We start from the raw sequence: 26,600 nt of genomic DNA, 5'->3' as shown, positions 1-26,600 counted from the left end.
AATAGGCCTGAAAATACCTCATGTCTCAAATTAGCTCAATTGACCTACCAGAGAGTGCTATTTTCAGGCCTCCTGGAAAGTCAGTCCATGCATTTTTTCCTTTTTTAAAAAAAAAGTTTGAGATGCAGGGTCATAGTTAAGACATGAAAACAACATGAATGAGTTCGATTTACCAGTACATGTATGACTACACCGTGCATGGAGCATCTATTGTAAACTGCATGTACACTTAAACAATTTGTAACTGCTCAATGCAGAAGTAAATGAAATTGTAACACAATGTAGAAACTTAACCTTAAAGGTCCTGTTTACCTTTGGGAACTGTGATTTAAAAAATGTTCACGATATCACTTTTGATGCATATGTTTAGGTCTGTTGTACCACAAAACATCCTAACATATAAAATTTTTGCTATAAAGCCAATCACAAGGAGATATCTGTATTTTTCTCAATAAACCGTCACTGTAGACGGTTTAGTCTGGAAACATTTGTATCATAACTATTGTTCACATTTTGTACATTCAACAATACTTAACATTGATTTTACCAATTCAAATTTTTACAGTGGTTGTTTCTATCTCTAACTCACATATTAGAACTATTCTAAAGCACTTATGCTGGGTTTTTGTTTCATCTGCAAATGGTAAATTATGCCTTTAATCTACTCGGAAAATGCTGAGATGGCTGGGGAAAAGCCTGTGAACAAACATCTTGGCCATCGTTCTAATAGTGCCATGATCTTCAAACTCTCGCTCAGCGGAAATGTAGCGCGAGTGTGTCAGAGCCTACCTTGGGCAACTGATATCTGATAGTTAGCGAGGCTGTGACGTGTACATCCACAGTTCTCCATTTCCCTGAGGGATGTTCAAAGTATTGGATTCATTCTGAGATAGATTAGAGGCTTACTTATTCTGTTAACTACCAAGGGTGCATGTGTCTTGAATTTGCCCACACAGTCCATTAAAGAAAACCTTGCACTGTCCCAAAGCTCATACATGCAGGTATTATTTCTTACACCCTAAGTGAAGCATATATAACAATAGTCCTTACTGCTGTTGTTTTTTTTTCTTTTTTTTATTAAGCATTTGTTGAAATTTCATTAAAAATATATAACTACAATGTGATTTTGCTGGAGACACTTGATTTGTATTGCATAGATTCACAAAGCCTGAAGAAAATATTGATACATGTTAAATTTTGCACAAGTACTACATAAAGTGTAGCATGAGATTAAGCAAAATTCAATGTCCTAAAATAATTAGTGTTAATCTTTCATTATCATCTGCCTTTAACCACAGTGACCAGTGAGCCCTTACAGGAAACTTATCTCTTTTTTCCCCCTCTCTTTCTCTCTCTTTTCTTTCCTTTCTTTTTCTTTTCTTTTCTTTTTCTTTTTTGCTACAATGTAGCTAGCACAGTTGTCATTCATAATTTGCGGAAGAAACAAGGTTCATGGAAATTATACAGTTGGATTCACATACATGTACAGTGAAACCCCATATAACGAAGTCCGTGGGACCGGCGATATTACCTCGTTATAACCGGTACCTCGTTATAACCGTACGCATCAAAAACCAAAGAAAAACATAAGCATGACATCATATACCCATCAATCAAACTTAAGAACATCCTTTGCGTTGTTATTACACAATTATGGATCTTTATTATTGAGACAATAAAGGGAAATTATTTGTGAATTGATACATACAAAAGACGGAAAAAAATAGAGGTTGAAATGCGTTAATTCTTAATTTTTCTTCCAAAAAATCTCTTCGCATAATAGTTGAACACTATGTTCTTGAGAAGAAGGCCTACTTGGCAGGATCATATTTGTGATTCGTGACAATAAACAAAATCAGATTGTATAAAATGTGTTATGCGTTCTTTATTTACTTGCGAAAATCTCTTCGCGTTTTGTACACCCGTTGTTGAAAAATATGCAACAGGGTTGAATTTGGAAGGTTGTGACCCTTTTTATGCAAATCTGTACCTCATAGACCATTCTGAAAGAAAGAAAAATCTTCATTGCAGTGTTAAATGATAATGAACAAATCCAGATCTATTCAAACTGTTAAAATGCGTTTATTTCTTTTTCTGAACATCAACTCAATTAGATACACGTAGATTAACATGCGCTATTCAACTATTTTTACACTACTGTCACCCGGCGGAATCGCAATGATTTCATTAATTATTTCGACTTTAATCATACACACTCATTTACAGTTGAACCTCTCTTATCCGGCCTCCCTTTATCCAGATCTCTCTATTATACGAACGCAATCTTGCCGTGATTTTTTTAAATAATTACGGGAGGAAAGGGGGATTCCCAACTCAATCTAACAATGGCGACCTACAGTCGACTTTGCCGAGTACGGTTTATTTTCAAGATCTACTTGATACATTTCTTAATAATTATTTAGGTAAATCATTCCAAGAATTTATAAAAGAAAATGATTTCATTCTTGCAAACACGAACCTCTATTTTGGGGTCTCTTACTGAGTGTAACAATGAAAAGGTTGCAGTATACACATTACTACATGTGGTACTACAATGGGCTACATCAGTACATGTGTATGTATATGTACATGTATAAAGCATTGAGTCTCCCGTATCCGGCCAAATCCCTTATCCGGATGAGCCCCGGTCCCGACTTGTCCGGATACGAGAGGTTCAACTGTATTTATCATTTGTACATGATAATGAACAATTCTAGATCTATTCAAACTGTTAAATGCGTTTGTTTCTTTTTCTGAACACCAACTCAATTAGATAGATTAACATGCGCTATTGAACTATTTTTACGCTACTGTCATCCGGCGGGATCGCTATGATTTCATCATTTATTTCGATTTAATCATATACACTCATATTGACTAACCAGCAAAACAACTGGAAGTCGGAAGTAGAAATAGAAAGGAGATAATGATGAGTTGCACATGCCAGTAAACAGCTGCCATACATGTTTATTATATCTACACAGAGTTCTAACCGCTTCGTCAGCAAAATCTTTCTAGTGTCTTGAATGGCAGTAGATTTCAGTGGCAGTATTTTTATGGCTTTTGTTTCATGAACACTGAACTCACTGAACACACAGGAAATATCACAGCATCTAGTGGTTAGTGATAGGTACAATATTCATAGAGCACATCTAGTAGTTACGGCATGGCACTTTAAGAATTTGGCACTTCGGCCTCATTTGATCTGAGATAACATGACTGCTCTTCTATTCTTTATTCGGTTATCAAAGAAGAGACTTTCATCTGCAAGAAAGTATGGTCCATTCATGTTTCGATGAAGACTACTGAAGTCTTCAAAAGAGATGTCAATCCATTTCAGTTGTCAGCACATAGCATTTAAATAAGTTACCATCTAACTCAGATAGCGACGCCGCGTGATTTCGACAGCAAAAGTTTGTTATCACCCTCGCTTATTTTTGAATTGTTTGTTGGGCCGGAAAGTAAACATCCCTTCTATCTATTCCATCTCCAGTGGACACAGGTTATGAGGAATTCCCCTCGCTTCTCAAAACATCAACGACAACAACTAATGCCAGGCCAAACTTTCACCAGACTGCAACAACATGAGGTAGACTGAGACAGCATGACGGAAAAGGCCAGAGCGACTGTACGTTGGGGGAGTGAATCAATAAAGAGTGCATTGCTCCTCACAATTTTTTCCTCTCTTTGAACTGCTCTCTTGGTCATCGAGGCTGAATAAGAAAAGCAGTCCAGGTATCCGGTGGCAACGATCCATGGACAGTTATGAGCTGGGGAACATGCCAACTACAGTTGTATCTCTGAGTTCATCAATCTCAAGATTTGAAACAGAGATCACTTCTCCTATTTTTCTCCCTTTGTTTGTCTGTTTCTTTGTTTTTTGGTTTGTCTGTGTGTTTGTTTTTTGTTGGCAATTGTGAACAAGAAAGATACTAGATGCGATGTATGTGTCGGTCTGTCTAGGTTTGTTTTTTTGTCTTTCACGGTAGTGACTACGCTTAGTGATTTTGCAGCAGCATTTCTGCTCTTATCAAAGTAGAAGTGTTCTTCTCTCATACCAGATATCAAAAGTTTGTCATCTACTAGATTGAAAACCTGTTCCCTGCTCTTCCACCCCCCCCCCATATGCTCTTAAGAACTATAAAAAAAAAAGAAAAAAAGATTTAGATTAGCACAAGCTTTTAGTATCCTTTCTCTCCTTTTGGTCTTATCCTATTGATAATATTAAATAACACAAATTATCCATCTCCAGTTTCTGTACTCTGAAAGCAGATTACATATTGATTAGAAAATCTTTACACATCCCAGGTCCCCTTATTCAACAAAAAGAAATACAAGTGAAGAGTAAAAAAAAAAAGAAAAAAAAAGAAGAAGATGAAGTAACAAGAAAAAAACCCATAAAAGACATAAGAACCCATCTATGCATAAAGGCATACCTTCAGCATAATGTCAGACAGGTCTTGAATTTGAAGGAATAGCTGACTTTGTTGCATGGTTATGGTGTACAGTACAGTAGAATGATTGTTCATCAATCACCGTCAAAGCGTCCTTTCTCCCTCTTGTGAAATGTAAGTACAACAGAGACTGAATTTATCCATGGAATAGGTCATCCCCTCCTCCTCCACATCACACACACAACCAAGGAAGAAATAGGAATTGGTGGAAGATGAATTCCCTTTTTCTTTTTCACAGCCAAACGCCCATGGCTAATATGATATTCTGAGAGTGGTGCTGTATATATATAATCTAATCTGATGAGGATTTCAGGAATAGTACTTACACTGAAAAGGCTACCCTGGGTAATAAGATCACATAATGTATTATATGCCATATATTTAGCAAGTCTAGATTTTCATGAATCGGGACTTCCCAACGATTTCGCGAGTGGGTGAATTCTCAATCGTGGTGTATTGTACTGTTCAACAGAGAAATGTATGTACATGAACATGTGCATCACATTCATATTGGGATCAAAATAATTGTTTTTGCATGTCTTTTGTGAATAGCACCTGACTCGTGAAATTCGCGAAAAGAAAAACCATGCGAAATATTTGCCGTATACAGTAGTCTACACACAGGATTGGTAATGTTTTCAAATAAGGCTCAAAACCAATTCACACTGTCATAGACCCGATCTGGGTTTTCCTAAAAAAAAAATGAACCACAACCACTGGGTAAGGGAAATTAAAGAAAATACTGACAGAGTTTATATGGAAGAGGAAGCAGGACAATTATCAATTTTACATTTCCATATGTCAGAACATAATACAGTGTACATGCATACTTAATGTGTAGAAAGGCAGAGAGATCTATAGTATTGAGCACATGTACATTGCTGGTTTTAGCACCACACTCTCACGCTGCATTACTTAAACTGTATGTATATGAATCAATTCAGCATGGTACAGTGAAACAAAACTAAAGAGAAAAAGAAATGTCGTTGATACTTGTCAAGAACAAATACCGGTATAATTGAGCTAAAAAAAAAAAAATGAACAGTACATCAAACATTGTACAACTTATGATATACAATTTCACAATTTACTTGTTGCATATTAGCACAAATAGTACTTGAAGAATGTCCACATGTTCCATGTCAGTGAGTAATTTGACTGAAAGCATATGTTAAATGATGTCGAAAAAATTCCAACTGAGGTAGTGACATATAAATTGTTTCATTGCCGAATAAAAAGTGCAAGTCTTTTCACAGGGATACTTCCTGGCTACAAACAATTTACAATGTATAATTTATGACATTTAGAAAATAATAATAATGATAATAATAATAACAACATATGTTTCCACACAGACTCTCATATACCACAGAACATGTTGAATAATTAATTGTCAGTGAGTAATTTGACTGAAAGCAAATCATATATGTTGAATGATGTCGAAAAATTCCAACTGAGGTAGTGACATATAATTTGTTTCATTGCCGAATAAAAAGTGCAAGTCTGTTCACAGGGATACTTCCTGGCTACAAACAATTTACAATGTATAATTTGTGACATTTAGAAGAAAATAATAACAATAATAATAATAATAATAAGAATAATAAGAATAATAAGAATAAGAATAATAGTAATAATAACAACAACATATGTTTCCATACAGACTCTCATATACCACAGAACATGTTGAATGATTAAATGATGAGTGATTGATGAATAACTAATAGGAAGCAGTCCTCTTACATATTTTTATCATACTAAGAGGAGTCAATGTACAGATAATATTTGACATGGGGAAAAAAAAAGTAGGAGGCATCATGGCCAAAAACTGTAGAAGCATTTCTGATCATTCCCTGTGAATTCAGGCAAACTTTGGTCTTAAAATTCGAACGAGCTGATGCAACATCATAGCCTTTCAAACTATGCCCGTCATGCATTCAGCATGTCATATTGTAAACTGACACTGTATTTTCTTGTTCTTGTTTTATTCAGACCCTCACAGGTTGGCTATTGGGTATACGCAATATTTTGTAATTTTCAAATTGAGGCTTGTTGAAGACAACCTTGGCAATTTGTAATTGCAAACATGAATGAAACGGAAGAGAAATATTATTTCTAGATTAATGAGTAGCTACATTACCCACCTTGGAGATGAGATATAATGAATTTAGTTTTCAGGCAGGCAATATCTTCATGAGCTGATTTGGTGAATAACTGCTGACACGAAAAACTTGCAAAAATAAAATCACTGTGAAATATCTGAATATACTGTATTGAATTTACCATCCTGAAAATCTCATGAAGACGATTGATGATACAGTAATATACATGTCAGGCATCCATATCACACCAGCAAATAGAATATACCCTCTCTTTTTGGTTTCCCTAATGATAACATTTTCAAACTAGAAAACACTCCAAGAGCGCAAACCTCCACCAAGCAGTTACTTTCCATCGATGATCTTGCTCTTCCATAGAGATCAGTGACTTCCACCCAATGAAAAATCACCTGATATCCCAATATAGAAGCCTTTGTTACATCATAAACTCTCAGATGCGCGGTGTGCCTCGCCCAGCAGAAACTAGAGCATGAAATCTTCAAAGATGCGCAGCTTGAACTCCCAAGTTCATTGACCCTACGTGGCAAAATATCAAAAATCCTTCATAAAACGCATAAAAATTTCCGGATCACTACCAAAATCTAATCATCTGTTCCTTCTGTCATTCTCAACCTTTCCTGCAAGTTTCATCCAAATCCTTTGACTACTTTTTGAGTTATTTTGCACACGGACAAACAAACAAACAAACCAACTAACTAACAAACAAACCAACGGTAACGAAAACATAACCTCCTCCCTTGGTGGAGGTAACAAACAAAGAGGGAGAGAGAATTCATTTTAAAGAAAGAATTTGATCTTATTACATAATAAAGAAATAACAAAAAATAAAAGCCTTTGTTTGACAGGGGAATGGAACGGAACAAAATAAAAAACTATATTCCCAAGTTGTCTATGGAAACTGACTTCTGCTTGCAATTATGTGGTAAATTATCCACAAACACAGAAATACATTACATGCAGCAGTTTTACTCAGTGATGCCCTCAATGCATTGGCCTATTATACTGCAGTTGTCTCATTGGCTCTGGAAAGAGAGGAAACTTGATAATATCCTCACAGTATGCACATATCTGCAAGTTTAGGAGGGTACTGCATGAGGTCATTCCCCAGCAGCCAATCAGCAGGCATCATAAATTCAGGGGGTGTGGCCTCACACAAACTGATCTGATGGCACAAACAACACAATCTGGACACACACAATCACACACATATGTACACACAGGTGTGTAGAGAAGTACAAAAGGAACATAGGTTTGATAGTGGCTTCACTGACATTCTTGTGGAAAATGACCCCAGCAAGTTTGTTCACATCTTAGTTAGCTAGCTTGTGGGTGATATAAGAAACAGCACTGAACACACACTTGCATCCACTGAAATTATGGTGCCTAATCTTTTGCTGGGTCATATTCTTCGCATCAGCATGCGACTTGGGACACAGCATTTAAAGTAAGTATGACCAGATTTACATGTACTAGCATTTACTGTATATGCCATGTATTTAGCGATCTAATTTTTCATGAATCGGGACTTCCCGACAATTTCGCGAGTGGTTAAATTTGAGATTGTGGAATACAGGACTGAATGGAGAAATATATGCATGCACGTCACATTCATGTCGGGATCAGAGTTAATATTTTGTGTGTGTTTGAATTTGCAAATAGTACGCGACTTGTGAAATTCAGGAAAATAAAAACCTCACTAAATATTTGGTGTACACAGTAATAAAATTGTTTCATTATCTTTTAATTTTTTGTAACTCCTGGAAAAAAGTGACATCAATCTATGATCAAAGCATATAAATAGAGCAATACTGACATTGCTGATTCTTCTGTTTTAAAATAGCACTTGACTTTCTTCCTTTGTGATATTGAGGAAACTTGGCTGTTATTACTGTCCTTTTCAAGTTGTTCCAACACGAACTAAACTAGAAATACTACACAAACAATGTATGGTACATTTTGCAGTATGTTTATTTTTTATAATTTGTGCATTATAATTGTGTCTGAAATGTGAAAAAATGCACAACTCACTGAAACACTGCTTCTTGTAACACAATATTCACTGTACACCAGGGAATCATATAAAACAGATTTAATTTCCCATTTTATCACTGTGGTTTTCAATCACAATAATTTTTACAGTATTCTTTCTTCAATTTGAAATTCTGAAAATAGACATAATGCATCCACATTGAAGCCAATGTCACAATTTTGAGCCTGTATTGCTTCAGTGGAAACATTTTTGCTCCTTTTGTTTCTGAGTCAATGAAGGACTTCCAAGCTATCTTTTCAAAGATAATACACCCACAAACATACACACAGATGGAACAGGAGGGAAACAGAACTGAGCAATTTCATACGTAGCACAGAGAGAAATCCAAGTACTGGTAATATGTGTAACCAACTCTCAGTTATGGTAATTTAATTGGTTTTGAATGTAAGGATTATATTAGTAATTTTGGATGTCGATGGTAACCAGGCACACCGAGTATTTCAATAGAGAGAGAGAGAGAAAAAAAAGATTGTTTCTACAAATAAGTGAAAACATTCTTGAAGTCACCACACCAAAGGCTGGATAATCTAGGACTGCATGATTATAATCACTGTGGAGTTTTTTTTTTTTTTTTTGCTTGTTTGATTGCTTGTTTTTCTTTTCTTGTTTTTCACTATGTAGTAAAAGATCCATTTGAACATTCTATTATCTAAAAGTCAAAAGTTTGAACATTGCCAAACGGTTCATATACTACTACAATACTGCCAACAGGTTAATACAGAACTTTTCAAAAAGCTTAATGCACCTGAATCTAAAGTCATTGTTTAAACAAAAAAGCTGTATTCAAGGAATAACTGCATTAGAAATAAAAGAAAAGAAAAAGAAATATTATCCCTTAGGAACACAAAACAACTCTATGATTTGGAATATATACGTACATCATGGCACAGTTAGTTTTTACGCATAGAACAGGAAAAACACACTGGCAACTCTAGATGTACTTACTGTATGCTATCCGCACTGCATATCTCTGTAATACACTTGTATCTCTACTTTGCTATAGAGCCTAATGGTTCAGTTTCTCGTAATTGGTGATTCAACTGCTGAAAAAAAATTCTCACATGCTATATTTTTCCCTATTACTACTTTTTTTTTTCAACTTTTGATTGACTTTCAGTTTTGTATCATTCTCCATGCAAGCACCAGTTTAATGGGAAAATTCCAATTGTAAATAACATGCAAGTATACTGTTTCTAGACACCAAGCAAGTCATAAAGTGCTACAAAATGGACAGAAAGAGAGAGAACTAGAGAGAAGTGGGGGGGGGGGGGGGTCAGAGAGAAAGAGAACGAATGATGACGTCTTTTACACTTTGTGCTGAATATGAAATGCACAAGTGGTGATGAATAATTCACTATGGCCAATCAATGCTATTGCTAGCTAACACGATATATGGCAATGTTTGCTGCGCCACATCAGGGCAGCATACAATCGACTGAGAGATATGGTACGATTCCTCTCACATTCAGATGTTAATTCTAGCATTCTCTTCTCCCAAGCGCAGTCTCTCAATAACCAGAGCCTACGTTGAAAAAAAAAAAAAAAAAAACAGAAGAGAGAATATGACTGAGAAGAAGGCACCAAAGAATTTAATGTGGGGAAATGGATATTTCCAAGGTGAAAGGGTACATTTCAGGGATGTCAGGTTGCGCATAACCCCAAAATCTAATACGATCTTTTAGAACACCTTAATGAGCGATAACTTTGCCCCTAAATTGTTCCAAACACATAATCTATTAGATTTAAATATATATATATATATATATATATCAATATATATATATATATATATATATATATATATATATATTTATATATATATATATATATATATTTATATATATATATATAAATTCATATAAGACTACACCATTTCTAGACTTGTTGGTAAAGGCATGTTACTTGGACAAAGAAAAATGTGACAGTTTGGTATTTAAAACACAGTGTTCAACAGAATTTTAGGGTTGTTCTTATCTTTTCCATTCAATATCAGGCCATTCAGTCGAAAAAGAACCAATTTTCAATGAACACAAGGAAAAGTAGAAATTACGCGGTGCGTAATATATGTCCCCGCCGGAAGTAGCATTTAGTAGCAAAATGTACAATATAGGTAAAAAGATGAAGGTCAAAGGTCAAAATTCTATGTCGAAGTTTTGAAGCCCTCACCTAGTGCCATCACATAAAGCAAACGGAATCGAAATCGGGTTAGAAATGGCGAAGGAGTAGCATTTTGTAGCCAATGTACAATATAGGTAAAAAAATCAAGGTCAAAGGTCAAAGAAGTCAAAGGTCAAAATTCTGTGTAGAAGTTTTGAAGCCCTCACCTAGTGCCATCACTTAAAGCAAACGGAATTGAAATCGGGTTACAAATGGCAAAGGAGTAGCATTTTGTAGCAAAATGTACAATATAGGTCAAAAATCAAGGTCAAAGGTCAAAGAAGTCAAAGGTCAAAATTCTGTGTAGAAGTTTTGAAGCCCTCACCTAGTGCCATCACATAAAGCAAACGGAATCAAAATCGGGTTAGAAATGGCGAAGGAGTAGCATTTTGTAGGCAATGTACAATATAGGTCAAAAATCAAGGTCAAAGGTCAAAGAAGTCAAAGGTCAAAATTCTGTGTAGGAGTTTTGAAGCCCTCACCTAGTGCCATCATATAAAGCAAACGGAATTGAAATCGGGTTACAAATGGCGAAGGAGTAGCATTTTGTAGCAAAATGTACAATATAGGTCAAAAATCAAGGTCAAAGGTCAAAGAAGTCAAAGGTCAAAATTCTGTGTAGGAGTTTTGAAGCCCTCACCTAGTGCCATCATATAAAGCAAACGGAATCAAAATCGGGTTAGAAATGGCGAAGGAGTAGCATTTTGAAGCAAAATGTACAATATAGGTCAAAGGTCAAGGTCAAAGGTCACAATTGAAATTCTGTATAGAAGTTTCAAAGCTCCCATGTAGTGCTATCATATAAAGCAAACAGAATCAAAATCGGGTTAGAAATGGTGATCATAGTTTGAATGCAATATGTTTTGCCAGTGGAGAGTACATTGCAAAGTATGGTGAGCTTTATTTTTTTTTGTCCAAGGTAACCCCCACCCCCCCCCCCCCCAAAAAAAAAGGAAGAAGATTAATGACTGAATGGTCACTTACTCTTCACAACTCAAATAATTTTAAGGCAGACAAGAAGTGCATTTTCTGTCAAGCAAACTTAAAATAGAACTCAATGTACAAGAGATGTGTCCTTCCAGAATTTGAAGCTAAATTCTAAGCCTTCTTGAAAACTAGAAACTTTATTTTTTCATGAACTGCTCTTGAGAGGAAGATTTTTCAAATCAGACTTTCTGCAACACATTCATCATCAGACATCCAAACTTCTTGTTGCATTTATTAAAGTGAGCCAATGTTGCTCAAAAAGAAAAAAAAGAGAGTGCAAAACAACACCAGATTAATAACGATGGATCATTTCACATCAGTGCAGTCATCTGCAATTAGCACAACTTAAGAATGATAATCAATCTCTTTCTAAATTTCTGAAAGTACTGTTTTACTTTTTGCTTTCAGCGAGTAATCTGAATGGAATTGTTTTGACTTACACAAGTAGGTGCCTGCTCTGGAAAGGGAAACACATTTTCCATACAAAACAGAATGCAAAAACACAAAACGAATGGAAGAAGGAAAGAACATGCTCTTGCACCTGCACTCTCGTTCATCATCATCAAATCTCTTGGGAAGAAGAAAGCTGAGTTTTCTAGAATGCTCCACAAAAAGAGTCATTCCTTGGTGCTTGCCTACACAATGTACTTCAAACTCTGGGAGGGAACAAACTCCTGACCAGCAAAACCAGAAGGAACAAACACATACGTGGACCCCTTTACAATTCTTTATATGTCATCCAATTCCTTGCCTCTTTCCTTCTGAGAAAAAAAAAGGGGGGGGGAACAGAACTATGTTGTAACAACAGAAAGGCACAAATTGATACCCCGTCTACAAGTCAACGACAGCAAAAGAAAGGCTTTTGAAATCACAGGGAAATTCTTCCATCTCACTGCTGCAGGCAGGCATTAGTGGCGTCCGCAGAGGAAGCTGTGGGGAGCAGTTTTTTAGATCGGAGGTGTGATTAATGAGAAAAGGCATTGGCATCATTAATGGCTGCCTGCAACCCAGATTGGGTCGGTGGCTTGGCACCTGTCCATTTTTAATGTGCACAGGGATCAAAACAACTACATGTATGTTTGATGTCGGAAATGGAAATTATACCAAGAAAATGAGAAAAACCACTAAAAGATGACTGGGAAGAAAAACTATAATTTATGCCAATTTATGCCTGTCCAATTTCACTGAAAAACTAATGAAGTAATTGTCCCATTTTACATCATCCTCCAACAAATTTGCTCTATCCAGTCTTGAGTTATCGCGTAAAAGGATACAATTTCATGATTTGACCTTGACCTTTGACCTTTAGCTGATTTCACCCAAAATCTAATCAAATAATTGCCCCATCATACTTTATACTTGGACCAAGTTTGGTAAAATTACAGTAAATATTACTCAAGTTATTGCGTAAACGAAAGCGGACGGACGTACAGATGGACGTACGTACAGACGGACGGACAACCCGAAAACATAATGCCTCCGGCACCACTTCGTGGCGGAGGCATAATTATGATACGATGATTCAGCTCACACAACCAACTAACGATACAATCATAAGGTGGCCAACGTGCACCATAAAACAACAGCTTATGTTACCACACGGCAAAGCACTGAAGTGTATGCGTTTTGGCCGGTTCTTCACTGTAACTCAGTTTAAAAACGTAAAAGGGAAAAAAAAAATGAAAACGAAACTACAGCTGTAATATTAAAGTACAACCCACAAGGTTTCCACAGGGAATGGGTTAATTTTTTCAAAAAGGGACAGGGACTCAGAGAGGGAAGGCTTTTGAAATCTTAATATATTATTCAATATGTGATTAAGTTAATGGCTACTTGTGCATGACTACTGAAAGGCCATTATTTAGAACATTATTTACTGTCTGTAGATAGGGACTGTAAATGTAAATATGGATGACTCTTCCTCCATCTATGACGATGGTGAGCAATCAATTAACTGCCAGGCTATGCAAAATTAATGCAAAAGAGGACGGCAGACTGTCAATTCCTTCAACTGCTTTATAATCACAAGAGGGAGATTGATTTTTACAAAACAGAGCAAAAAAAAAAAAAAAAGAAAAGAAAGACACAATGTAGACCTTTTCATAACTATGGCAATGATAGTCAGGTTGCCGTTACATGGTAATCTAATGGGGGGGGGGGGTTGTTCAAGGTCAGTGATCTCCCCCCTCCCCCTTCTCATTTAGAAAATGTTCCCAAACCCTTTGGTATACAAAGTATATGAAACTAAACTGGGAATAGTACATTACACTTTGACACCTTAACAGTATTTTCTCTTCATAACTCGGTAATTAATTCAACCACTTCCATGTATCAAATGCTTTGTTGATCATGAAATTTGAGATTGGGCTCATGTTTTCCAGTTCCATGAAAAAAAAAAAAAATATAGAACAAATCTAAACCTCTTTTTTGTTACTATACTCCCTCAGATAGATGAATACAGTGTTATTATCTCGATATGAGACTTTTGCGAATTGGAGCCGATGGTCTTTTTTGCTGCATGAAACTCCCGCGAATTGCCACTGGCATTCAATGCACTCTTAAGAATCGTGCACATTTTGACTTTGCAAATCTGGGTTTTTAGCAAAATTTTCTGCAAAATGAAATTCAGCATTTATACCATGACTCAAAACAAATATTTTCCAGAGGGCTCCTACTCTAATATCAATGATTAGATCCTGAGGGATCCTCTTTTCCTAAAATTTGGTGCATTTATCCACCATGTTTACAACAGTAATTTCACTAAAGCGACCCGACTATGACAGTTTGAAGCAGCAACAAAAGAAAAATCGAACATCAAGAGGCACTCACGCAAGACTAGCTGCTACTCCTCAAATTACAGTGTAATATACATGTAATAACAAATACCGAGCACTGTCTGTACAATGTGTATTGAGTTCATCACAGAGTTCATCAAAAAACACAAAGGCCCGAATTCACAAAGGTGGTACAATCGAAACCATGGTTTAAACCATGGACTATTTGTCTGTAGCGCCAAGTGTCGCATGGCCTATTTCGCTACAAAATCAGTCATTTCGTCGACGAAATGATCATTTCGTAACGAAACAGGCCATGCGACACTTGGCACTCCATACAAATTGTCCATGGTTCAAACCATGGTTTCAATTGTACCACCTTTGTAAATTCGGGCTAAAATGTCATTGGTCCTACTGAATTTTTCCAGAAATCTGCTTTCCAACACTGTAATATCTCTAATTGTATCCACAGATTGGGACAGATTTACTCCTGCTATCACAGTCAACATGTATTGACTGTGTGGGATAAGGTACATGTGTACCACTAAACTGCTTTATGATCAAGCTACATGTACATTGTATCATGGGGCTGGCAGGTTTATGTCCCCTCATAAGGACTACACAACAGGGAGTAATTAACTGCCTTGCTTGAGACCACATTGGTCAATGCCAGCAGGTGGATCTACACTCCTAAGAGTCACGACACGCTTGAGCAGGGAGAGTTAGAATATGAAGAGAAGTAACGCTGTACAAATTTGGTAATTCATCATTCTTTCTTGGGGGGGGGGGGGGGGGGAAGGGGAGCACAAGGCAAAAGGCGACACCTCAGTTCATTATGATTCCCTATACACACAGGCTTGATGGAAAGCCACAAAAAGGAATCACTCTCTGCTTGGCTGCATTGAATCAAATTATTCCCCCCACTCCACCCAGAAAATATTTATTCCGGTGGTCAAAATGCAAAGTTCATGGCAAACTCATTATATGAGTCTAAATTTTTTCCAACAATTAATCAAGTGATGTACCAACCTTGGCTATACCTGCACACCCAAATGCATCCAATAATTCATACAGTTGACCATCTCTTTCTAGGACATTTTCATTTTTTTTTTTTTTTTTTTAGGCTGTCAAATTAATTCCAGATACATACTTTAAGGGTCAAATTTTTCTTTGACTTTACTGCCCATCAACATGATCGATGTACTCTCTTATGTATTGAAAGCCATTATATCATGTTGCGCATGATTCTACTGAAAGTACATTTGCTTTGCTTTTGCACCTTGGCTCTGCAAGCAATCTCAACAATAGCAATTACAGTGTTCGTTACACTTACAATATTAAGATGTTTCTCATCCCAAATTTAAAGCAAACAAACAGATAGTGAGCTATTCCCTGTGATCACATGAAAACCTCCTTTGACTTCACTTACATGCGATACAGGGACGAATGAAACAAATATTACTAAATCAAACTTGATACTTTTTATCAAATGCAAATAATCTGTTTACTAACCATAATATTAAGGGTTTTGGGGTTTACTTTTTTTTCAGTTCAACTTACAGCAATTGCTTTAATCTCCAAAATGTGCATTTTCCACTTTGTTTTAAGCACATTCTCAGTCAAGTATTGGCTGCAATCCAGTGCATGTGCTCTACAAATTGAAGATTTCAGTTATGTACATGTAATTGTTGGTTTTTTTTTTCCAATCATATCCTCCCTCTTTTACAGCTGAGCTCTCACACACTGCATCAACATTGCTGACATGATGCCATTTTGCAGAGTTAGTCTTTGAAGTCACTTGACAGCTGATTATAAAGAATGATTACTTCCACACACTCCTTCTTCAGTCAAAAGTCCCATGCATGATGTCTGCCATTAGCCAACCAACTGTCACCGATCTGGCCTACAACGCCTACAACACCTTCACCTGGCCTAGCAATGACTTCCTAATTACAGACCAATCACCTCAGGTCACTGAACATAGTATGACGGTGGTCAGCTACCCCAGGTATGTCCAAATTGTTGCACTCATTGTTGGTATTCCCACCATTTTCCTGGGAGCGTTTGGAAATCTGGTCACAATCTTTGCCGTAGCAAAGAGCAAACTCCTCAGATCCAACAGCATGAATCTCTTTGTGGTCAGCCTCAGTGTTTCAGACATCTTATATTGCTCCACAATCCTGCCTGTTCTGATGACTGTCTACGCAGAGAACGCCTGGATTCTGGGACCGGGGTACTGCAAGGTGTACGCAACATTCCTGTTCACATTCGTTGGAGCAACACTCATGTGCCTCGCTGCCATCTCATTGAGCAGATACATAAGGATGCGCCACGCCGCCGTCTACAGTCGCTACTTCACAAAGTACGCTTTCATCAGCGGGCTCATCCTCATCGCATGGCTGCTTCCAGTCATGTTTCTCTTTCCCGCCATCACAGGACTCTGGGGAGGCATCGGGTACGAGCCACGAACTCTGACCTGCACCTTCCTGCGGGACAACACCGGCTACAACCGCTTCTTCATGGTGTCTGCCCTCATCCTACCGACCGCCTTCATTGTCACCTTCTACCTGCTCATCTTCTGCATGGTCAAGGCCAATCACCGGCGCATCCACCGCCACAACATGCAGCTGCCGGCTACTACCCCGGCCTCCGGTGAGGCCGGCAGTCAGCGGCAGGTGCAGAAGCCAAACGCGCGGGAGGACCTCTCCTTCACCCGCATGATGATCGCCATCTTCGTCGTCTTCATCCTGTGCTACTTCCCCTACATACTGACCAACCTGGTGGACCCGGATGTGACCATGCTGGAGCTGCACTTCTTTGCCGGGATGTGCTGCTGGTTCAGCAGCTGCCTCAACCCCATGCTCTACGTGCACATGAACCGGCAATTCCGCCGCGCCTTCAGCAATCTGGCCCTCTGGCGCACTGAGAGCACTCTGTCCCACACCCCTGCCGTGTGACTATGACAACTGCATCTGCCTACACAACTGCTTACACACACACACAACTCTGCACAGCCTTTCTCAGCACAGCTCTATGGCAGGGTCTCTGAGGTCTGGAGTTTAAGTCATGCTATCAGTACACAAGCTGGCCTGAACTTAACAGTCTTGCCAAAGAAGTAAAACATTTTATTTTGTTCTGTTTTGTTTTTGTTTTTCATTGCAGGGTATCATCAGAGAAATGATAGCATCATAAATTTGTTTCATGTCATCTTACATTCCACTGCACATCAATGCTCTCATCATCACTGATCATTTCTTTTTTTGCTTCACTGCATTGGTGTTGTTTTGACTATGAAATCATGATCTTCTTACTTTTAAGTACATAATGTATGACTTCCATCCTATGCACCCACCTGAACTTAAGTACAAAGTTTTATAATGAGCTGTGGTAAATAATGGTAAGCTCATTGTGACATTCAGATGCACCTAAATTGAACTTAACATACAATGTAATGTATGTGTGAATAAGTCACTTCAATGCAAGAGATAAATAAATAAAAAAATGCTACATTCAGCACTGCAGTGTAAACTAAAATATCTGCAAAACCATGCTGTATTAGACAGCACGTATTATGCTGTCACCATATGTTACTTTGCATGTATTATCCTTAACCCTAAAAGGGCCAGGGGGGGGGGGCGGAATCCGTCCCCCTCGACGTTTCACACTATACTGTAACTCTGCAATGCGAGAAGGCCTCGTCGTGAGGCTTCTTGACTTTGTTTGTTCAAGTCTCGCGCAACTTTTGAGACCAAATTTGCGACGTCCGCGCATACTTTTGCGAAGCCACGCCTGTTTTTGTAACGGAATGTCGCCCCAAAATGGGCACAATTTTGTGATTTTGTGTACATTTCCTATGGAAAACAGTGCTCTGTCATGAAAATCATAAAAACCTGATTATTTTTACAATTAATCACTTTCATTGATTAGTTTTGTGCTAATTATGGTAGAAAAGTGGTCAGTGACAATTTCCAATGAAAAAACAAAGAAAAAACAAAAGTTGAAAAACAAAGAAATACGTAAGAAATTCTGAAAACAATAAAATACATAAGAATTGAAATGAGTTTTGGAAGTTTTTGTGATGTACAATTGTTGAATATGCTAAAACAGATTTACAGATCAAAAATTAGACTCTCAATGCTTTTAATTAGGCTAAAATATGATCTTGAGCTTAATTTGCATAATTACATGTAATTAATTAAAATTAGAAATTGATTGTTTCAAAAAATCTTATGACACAATCTTGTAGATTATGACGTGGGTCTCACGCATGCAAAATTTCATCGTGATCACACCACCAATGGCCAAGATCTCGGGGGGCGGAATCCATCCCCCCCGGTCTCAAAAAAGCCCGGCCCCTTTAGGGTTTAATTGCCCTGCAACACAGCATCAAGATACAGATTCTGGTATCATTGCAGAGTGAATATTTGCACTTTTTGAGTTCACTTCATGAATACAGAAATATTAAATTCTGACTTTGCCTGAAACATAATACATGGATTGTGGTGTCTTAGATTGACTATGCATAAATTTGGTAAATTCACATCCACCTATCAACTGTTAACAAATATCGCTGCTATAAGTTTTCTTTGTGTGATACCCATCATTAAATTTGACCGCATAATTCCAGACCACCTGATCTTTCCTGGATAAGTTGAAGAGATATATCATTCAAAATTTCCTCAGTTACGGCATAAGAAGTATAATATGAAATTTGACCTGAACATCACGCACGGCTTACTTTACACTGTACCAATAAATTCTCCTTCCATCCTTTTCCAAAAACATGTACATGTACAAAGCCTGAGAGTATACAGTGTATGTTAAATATTTAATAATTTTTTGCTTAAAACTTGGGATTGTACATCTAATCCTAACCTTTGAACCATGAAATCTCTTTCAATTTTTCCACTCATCTCATTGATTACTACTGTATTTTCCCCCTCATACCTCACATACGTTGATACCTTGGCAGCTTGTGTGCAAATGAAAATTTCAGACACATTGTATAACAAAATCTGAAGCCAGCATGTCTTATACCTATTGAAGAAGGACTGATTTTCTTATAGCAAGCATTTCTCATTGACCCGAACCCACATTTAGGACTAGTCTTAAATGGGATGATTAACATCCTTGGTACTCGGGTACAGATTTGCCGAGAGCAATATTTCCTCATCCTCACCTGGGCTCTCACATTTCATTTCCCACAAGACTTCCCCAGCAAAATGAATCACTCTACCAAAGTGTACTGTTCCTCATGATGGATTATTATGAACATGATGAGGATTGGAACGGAACGAAAATCTTGCAGTGCTGAGAAAGAAAAAGCCATTCATTCCATATTTAATCCTTCCATCTTGTAGTCAGTTATTGTCAATCCACGCCAATCCAACAAGCAAGCAATTCACGTGAACTCCATCAACCATGCATCAACCTGCCTATATGTGCACGAGTGTGCCTATCTGAGGAAAAAAAGGCAGAGAGAGAGATGGTGTGCAAATCGCGAGGAAAAAAGGCGAAACTTACTTGGTCTCTGCACCAGTTTCTTTCTCCGAGCCAGATTCTTCCTTGACCTCCTCAGAGTATATCATAGTCTCAAGAATGTCCACTGGAGCATGCAAAATACAAAGAAAATGACACAGGCATAAGGCTCTCATCCATTTCCATCTCTCCCCTCCATCACAAAGCAGCATCAAGCACTCAAGAAAAAAGGAGTAGTTTCTTATCCACAATTACACTAAAAAGTTGAATGAATGAATTGCACACTTTACATCATGCTGTAAATGTAGAAAGTTTCATGCATTTCATGAAAGAATTTCATGAATTTGAATAATTAGGCCAATGAAAAACAATACAAAGAGGAATAGAAACAGATATATTACAGGTAGGGAGGAAAAAACAAACAAACAAACAAACAAACTGAAAGAGAATGTATACTAAAGAAAAAGAACAAGAGTGACATGGTAGGGATTTCCTCGGTAACATACCTTCATTCTTCATGGATGTCCAGAAGTTTTCATGAGCTTTGGCAGCATCGTAGATTGCCTGCATGCCACACTGAGCTGGTATACCGGGTGTAATGTCTGGGCAGGAGTCTCCCAGCATAACACGGGTGCACATCGCCATGGAAACGGAGATGGAATGCAAATTGTAGCCGCCCTGTCAACAGACAGAAGGTTTACATTCATTCCACGTCTTCGGGATGGCTTTTGTATAAAGGTAAGAGTCTATTCAAGACATACATGACAATGCAATTGAATTACCTCTACCAGCACATACGTAAACATTAATCCTGCAGGCAAACATATCAATATCTTTGTATCTAAGTACAAATTCCTGCCTCCCTTACCACACACAAAACACACACACACACACACGCACACACTCTTCTCTCTAAAGTTCAATCTTACCTCCAGAACAGTAATGACACGTCCATTTGCCAGACTGCAGAGCATGTGTGTCATGTGGCCATAGCCCTCTGGTGATACCATGCATCCACCCTGTGGAGGAATTATCAGTAAATATCTGGGTCAATGGATAGGTATACCAGTGTCATGTTGAGTACATCTAAGTTAGATGTGAATGCTCAACATCCAATTTGGCATGACGATTTTTAACCCATTGAGGACGAGTCCCGAGTATACTCGGGCAAGTGTCTATGAGATATGTGTGTTGCAGCAAAATCAGCCCGTCCTCAATGGGTTAAAGCGTAACCCCTTCATTTTCACCTCAATCTCACAGAAGCTGCTGCTCACTGTTTTTTCTCTACAAAATATAATGTCGAAACTGCAGGACGAATTGCCCTTCATCGACCTCTATAACAAACACTGATTATTCAGTGTTTTAGTAGTAGCCATGATGCTGATGATTTTTTTTTTTTATCACGGCTACTACTAAGAAGTAAAAATCAGTGCTTGCTTATGTCTATGTGGGGCAATTTGACAATCAGTTGCAATAAAAATACCTGGACACTTTAATCATTCATCTGAATACATTCAATGCCAGACAATGGAAAATGTTATGCCCACAGAGCGTCTACACTGTAACCTTCACAAATTACTTTCAACCCTTAGCTCCTCGCTCTCTGCTGGTTCTGGCAACGGATGTTGAGTGAAATTGTATCAGTTAGACCATCCAAACTTCCCAGGATGTTGTTGGGAGAGAATGGAGCCACTTTGAATCCAGTGAGATGATCAGACTTTCAACAATAGGGACAAAAATACTGAGAGGAGAAGGAGGAGAATATTCTCACCAGTGGATCACCCTTTGCTGCATCGAAGCCAGCTGAGATGAAAACAAGCTCTGGCTGGAACTGAAATGATAAAACAATAAATATAAGATTGAAAGAAATTTGAATAAAAAAAAGCCTTTATGAACAACAGAAAGAGCTACTATTGTATGTACATTGTACATTATGATTAATGTAATTGAAGTGAATCTTGAATGTTTTTCTATACAAAAGTTTAAAAGGTATCACACAAATCAGATGAAAGAATTATGTAACTGTAAATTTTTCTTGATGACTGAAATTGATGTGTAATTCATTTTTTATTTCTCAAAGTGGGCCACAATTCAATCAAACATTTTTTTTTTTTTTTTTTTAACAGCAATGTAAATACATGTAGCAGATGATAAGGCCAGCTATATTAGCATAAGTTCAAGAATACTTTAAATCATACATTACATCTGTTTTGGCTTGTGACTGTGCTGACAAATCACATTCTTAAATTTGCCTTGGTTTTGCTGAGCATTGAAAAATATATCTATATCAATAAAAAAACAAATATCCTGGCAAATGCCAAGCTTTGTTTCAAAATGACATGGGGGGGGGGGGTGATGTCATGCATTCACCTCCTTTAGAAAACCTTCAGATAAGGTAGCTAGGCAAAGTGCAAAATGATGCATGAAGGCATGTGCATTATCTAAACCTCAGCAGTAGCATCTGCCGCTTACCTCGTACGCCAGTGGCATGATAACATGATGGAATGCAGTCAGATACTCAGCATCACCCATTCCTCCTTGTTGTCCCTGTAACCAAGGCAACGTAGGGAGTCACATCATAGGTCACAGCCATCATTAGTGACAAGAGAGATAGTAGTGGTCCTATTATTATCATTATATCATGGGCATTTTTTTTTTTCAGTAATTGTGCCCTTCTACCAGAAGGCCTGCTATCCAATGACCTGGCTTTGCGAGATTTCTCTGTGCTAAGCTGGGTCAAGATAGTGAACCTTGGGTAAGATGTGTTATTCACAGATGTACCTGAATGAAAGGACTCTGGACAGTGGAGCTGGACATTAGAATTCCACAAAACCATTGGGCTTCCAAGGGCTTCTCATTGTGGCATTCACAACAATGTCATTCAAAACATACTTGCCTATAGAGAGACAAAATTCTGATAAAAAACAAGACAAAACAAACAAACAAAAACAGCCACTATTTCCCCTCTGGCCAGCACCCTTTGGATCCACATTCCTTACTGTGTAGAGGGTATACATTGTGTGAATCTGCTTAAAACTCTTTAAACTAAAATGCATTTAATTCCTGTGAAGACTCTTTACTTTTCTTTTTACCATTACTTTTTGACATCACCATATATTCAAAAAGTCTTGTTTTTAAACTATTTTAATACACTAAGTGGACTACAAGTTCAAGTTGGAAGTTATTTCCACTTGACAGAAATAAAAAAGAATACAAGGAACAGTATTGACAAAGGCAGGCACAATCCCCAAGTGTACATAAGCATAGAAATTAGTAATGTTATAGAAGAATCATGACAATTGTTTTGAGACTTAACTTGCTTCTGTTCATTCTAATCCATTGGGAAACTGTACATTGTAACAGAAATGAGGTTAGTATTTAGTACCTAATACGCTTCTGACAATGTCATGGCACTACCACTGCACTTAGTCCCACATCATTTGGAAAGTTGCTAGAGAGATGAAGGTCAGGTTTGACAACCAAAGTGTGTCCCAACTACTGCTTCCTGGTCACAAATTAAAACTCACCGTATTCCAGCCAATGTTCACGTTGTATCCCCTTCCTCTGCCCTTCCCGACACGGTCTGCCGCCCCCTCGGGACCAGGCGGGTAGAATGCGCCGCGTTCGTGGCGATGGAGGGAGATGTACAGCACAGACGGGTCCTCCTCAAATATCCTCTGTGTGCCGTTGCCATGGTGAACATCCCAGTCTACTATCAACACCCTGGAGAATGACAATCAGCCATACCATTCCAGCAATACCTTCTCTCTAATGAATTAATAACCTTGTAACAAAAAAGGACATCAAAATTCTTAATCAGACTAACAAAATCTCATCAGTGATTATCAGATACATGAAATGTGAAATCAAATTTATTTTAATCGCAATGTTTCATCTCTTTCAGATGATGTATGGACACGGAGGTAAAATACGGAGTGACTAAGCAAAAGTTGCCTTGATCTGCAATGTTAACAGAAGTGCCACCCATGCATGAATGCTACCAAAACTTGGACAAAACACTTGAAACAGTGTACCAACTATAATATAATAACTCAAGGCTGATATACTACTTGAACTGTTATATAGTTGGTTGTCTTTTTAGCATGTATGTCCAACTGAAAATTCCTTGATGTTCTGGCAGAGACAAGATGAAACCCTCTTGTCATACGTTTCTACTGTGATCATAATTTCATATTCCCATGTGTATAAATGGTAACGCTGGGGTAATAATAATGGCAGGGCCCTTTGGTAGAGCAGTGGCAACACTGAAGAGGCTACCCTGGATAAATAAGACCTTATTATCATTATTATTTATATTCACTGAGACATACTGACCTCTTGACCCCGTACTTGTTCTGAGCGTATCTGGAGGCGATGGCAACGTTGTTGAAGAAGCAGAATCCTGCAATTACTGCACTGTCAGCATGGTGGCCAGGAGGCCTTATGAAAAAAAATGAAAATAAATAAAAAAAAAAATCACACCAAATAATGTACACAAATGAGGGAGTGCATGAAAGTACATGTAACTACAATTTACACAGCTTTGTGATGGTTTCACTAATTAATACACACTGTAAGAAATACTTGAGACTTGTGCAATATCATTGTGTGTGCAAGAAAATGTAACATGTAGCAAATTGCTGTGTGAGAAGTTTCTGTGAAGGCAATGTCCTGCAAGATTAAAAAGCAGAGACACCCCTTGTGGTCTTAGCAGTATTGCTCCCAAATCTGAGGCTTTCAATATCAACAGAAGTATCCACACAATGATGTGAAGTGTACACACTTCTGTGCGTGAAGTACTTCACCAAGAAGTGTCAGCTTAAGCACTGAAAATTATTGGTAGAAACCAAGTGCAAAGCAAGCATAAGAGTACCATAGATTCACGCATCACAAGGACAATTATTGGTCAAACCATTAAAGTTGCATCATAGAAGGAGCAGTTCCAGTGCAGCTGTTTGCATAAGCTACTCATATGGTTACGTATGTGGCATAAAAATCTTGTATATACATTGTAGCTGTGGGTAATGAAAATGACTGATTTTTCTAGATAAGAAGTACCTTCTTGTTCAAAATCTGTGATAATGCAATTACATACATATGACATAGTATCCAATTTATCAGCGAAATTACATTGTGTAGTTTCTTATCACAATAAAACTTTTGTAATACTATATGGCAGAGACATCAAACTAGGAAAGGGACAGGTATTCTGAATCTTACTAATGTGATTATGAAAGAAGTAAATCAACAACAACACCAAAAAATAATAATAACACCAAAGGACAAGCACACTAAGAATTTTAGTTTTCCAGTGATCCCACTGAACACTACACCATCTTGTGCCACTCCGTTCCGGTTTCCCATTTTGAGAGATGCAAGGGAGCTTTCAATGAAATGTCTTCAAGGTGCTCCCCACAGATAAATGTGAGTTTAAATCTACTAAAGTTTAAAACATATAGATATTCATGTTTATGTCAAAGCATTTATTATGGTAATGTCAACACTGTAAATTCACCCACAGTTAGTAAAATCTTTGCAATAATAGTAATTTACCTTACGATACCAACTGCATTCAACACCTGTGAAAATGACGGAAAACAACTTTGATATTAGAAAATACATGTACACCAAAATACTACCAGAAATGAGATTCCACTTCAAGAGTTTACTTTAACCCTAACTAGGCTGGGGGGGGGGCCTCCGAGGCCCCCCCCCTCAACGTTTCGCGCAATGTATCGCTATCGCGAGAAGCTATCGCCGCGACGTTTCATGACTTTTTTCTTTCGAGTCTCCCGCATCTTTTGATACCAAATTTGCGATGCCCGGGTGCGCGGTTCCGAAGTTGCGCATAAATATGCACGTGCATGTCAGACCAAAAATTGCTCAAAAACGTGAATTTGTGTACAATTTCAATGCAAACTTGTTTACAGGCAAATTTCATAAAAGCATGATTATTTGGGGGTTTTATTGATTAAAATCAATTAATAACGCATTTTCTTGTGCGGAACAATGTCACGGACAAATTTCATCGAAAAAACAATGAAAAACATAAAGTCGAAAAAACAAAGAAATAGATAAGAAATTCAAAAAACAATAAAATACTTAGGAAATTTTTTCTGATTGCGCAATTTTTTTCTCTTACATTTGCTAAGGACACTAAAAAGAATATTTACACAAAAAATGTGCCTGTTTTGAGCTTTATTTAGTGATTTATACCAAATTGTCTGATTTCATGCATCATTATGCATAAATTAGCATAATTTAGTGTAAATGATAATTTTTGAAAAAATTAACTTCATGGTACTTTACATTACATCATAGGCGATGCGTGTGCCAATTTTCGTCGCGATCGCGCGGTCGATGGCCGAGATCCGGAGGGGGGGGGCCCCCCCCCCCCCCCGGCTCTATCATCTACCTGAAATCATCTACCTGAATAGCCCGGCCTAGTTAGGGTTAGGAAGCCTGCCCATTTGAAATACGAATAAAAACTTTCATACACTCACTGTCAAGTGTCATGAGAAACAAGTTAATGGAGGAAGGCTTTGAAGGCAAAATGAAATAGCTATAATGCAGTCTAGTT

At 37.7% G+C, this 26,600-nt stretch overlaps 2 protein-coding genes across 2 annotated transcripts in view; one reads left to right on the top strand and one right to left on the bottom strand.

Annotated features, from left to right (window-relative positions):
* The window catches only part of LOC140244965 (histone deacetylase 6-like), an 89,222-nt gene that overhangs the window by 19,482 nt on the left and 43,140 nt on the right, over window positions 1–26,600 (bottom strand). The window contains exons 24-31 of the mRNA XM_072324576.1: window positions 25,574–25,599; window positions 24,356–24,460; window positions 23,548–23,743; window positions 22,493–22,567; window positions 21,792–21,851; window positions 20,950–21,039; window positions 20,527–20,698; window positions 20,066–20,147 (exon numbers count right to left, since the gene is read on the bottom strand). Of these exons, the coding sequence (XP_072180677.1) occupies window positions 20,066–20,147; window positions 20,527–20,698; window positions 20,950–21,039; window positions 21,792–21,851; window positions 22,493–22,567; window positions 23,548–23,743; window positions 24,356–24,460; window positions 25,574–25,599 (806 nt within the window). The remainder of the gene's footprint in view (window positions 1–20,065; window positions 20,148–20,526; window positions 20,699–20,949; window positions 21,040–21,791; window positions 21,852–22,492; window positions 22,568–23,547; window positions 23,744–24,355; window positions 24,461–25,573; window positions 25,600–26,600) is intronic.
* On the top strand, window positions 16,408–17,499 carry LOC140246339 (protein trapped in endoderm-1-like). Its single transcript, XM_072325811.1, has one exon. The coding sequence runs from the start codon at window positions 16,408–16,410 to the stop codon at window positions 17,497–17,499; it is 1,092 nt and encodes a 363-aa protein (XP_072181912.1).

Source organism: Diadema setosum, chromosome 2 (genome assembly GCF_964275005.1).
Source record: "Diadema setosum chromosome 2, eeDiaSeto1, whole genome shotgun sequence".
Classification (NCBI taxonomy): Eukaryota; Metazoa; Echinodermata; class Echinoidea; order Diadematoida; family Diadematidae; genus Diadema; species Diadema setosum.
Note: the sequence above shows the minus strand (reverse complement) of the source record. Positions and strands in the feature narration are given on the sequence as shown.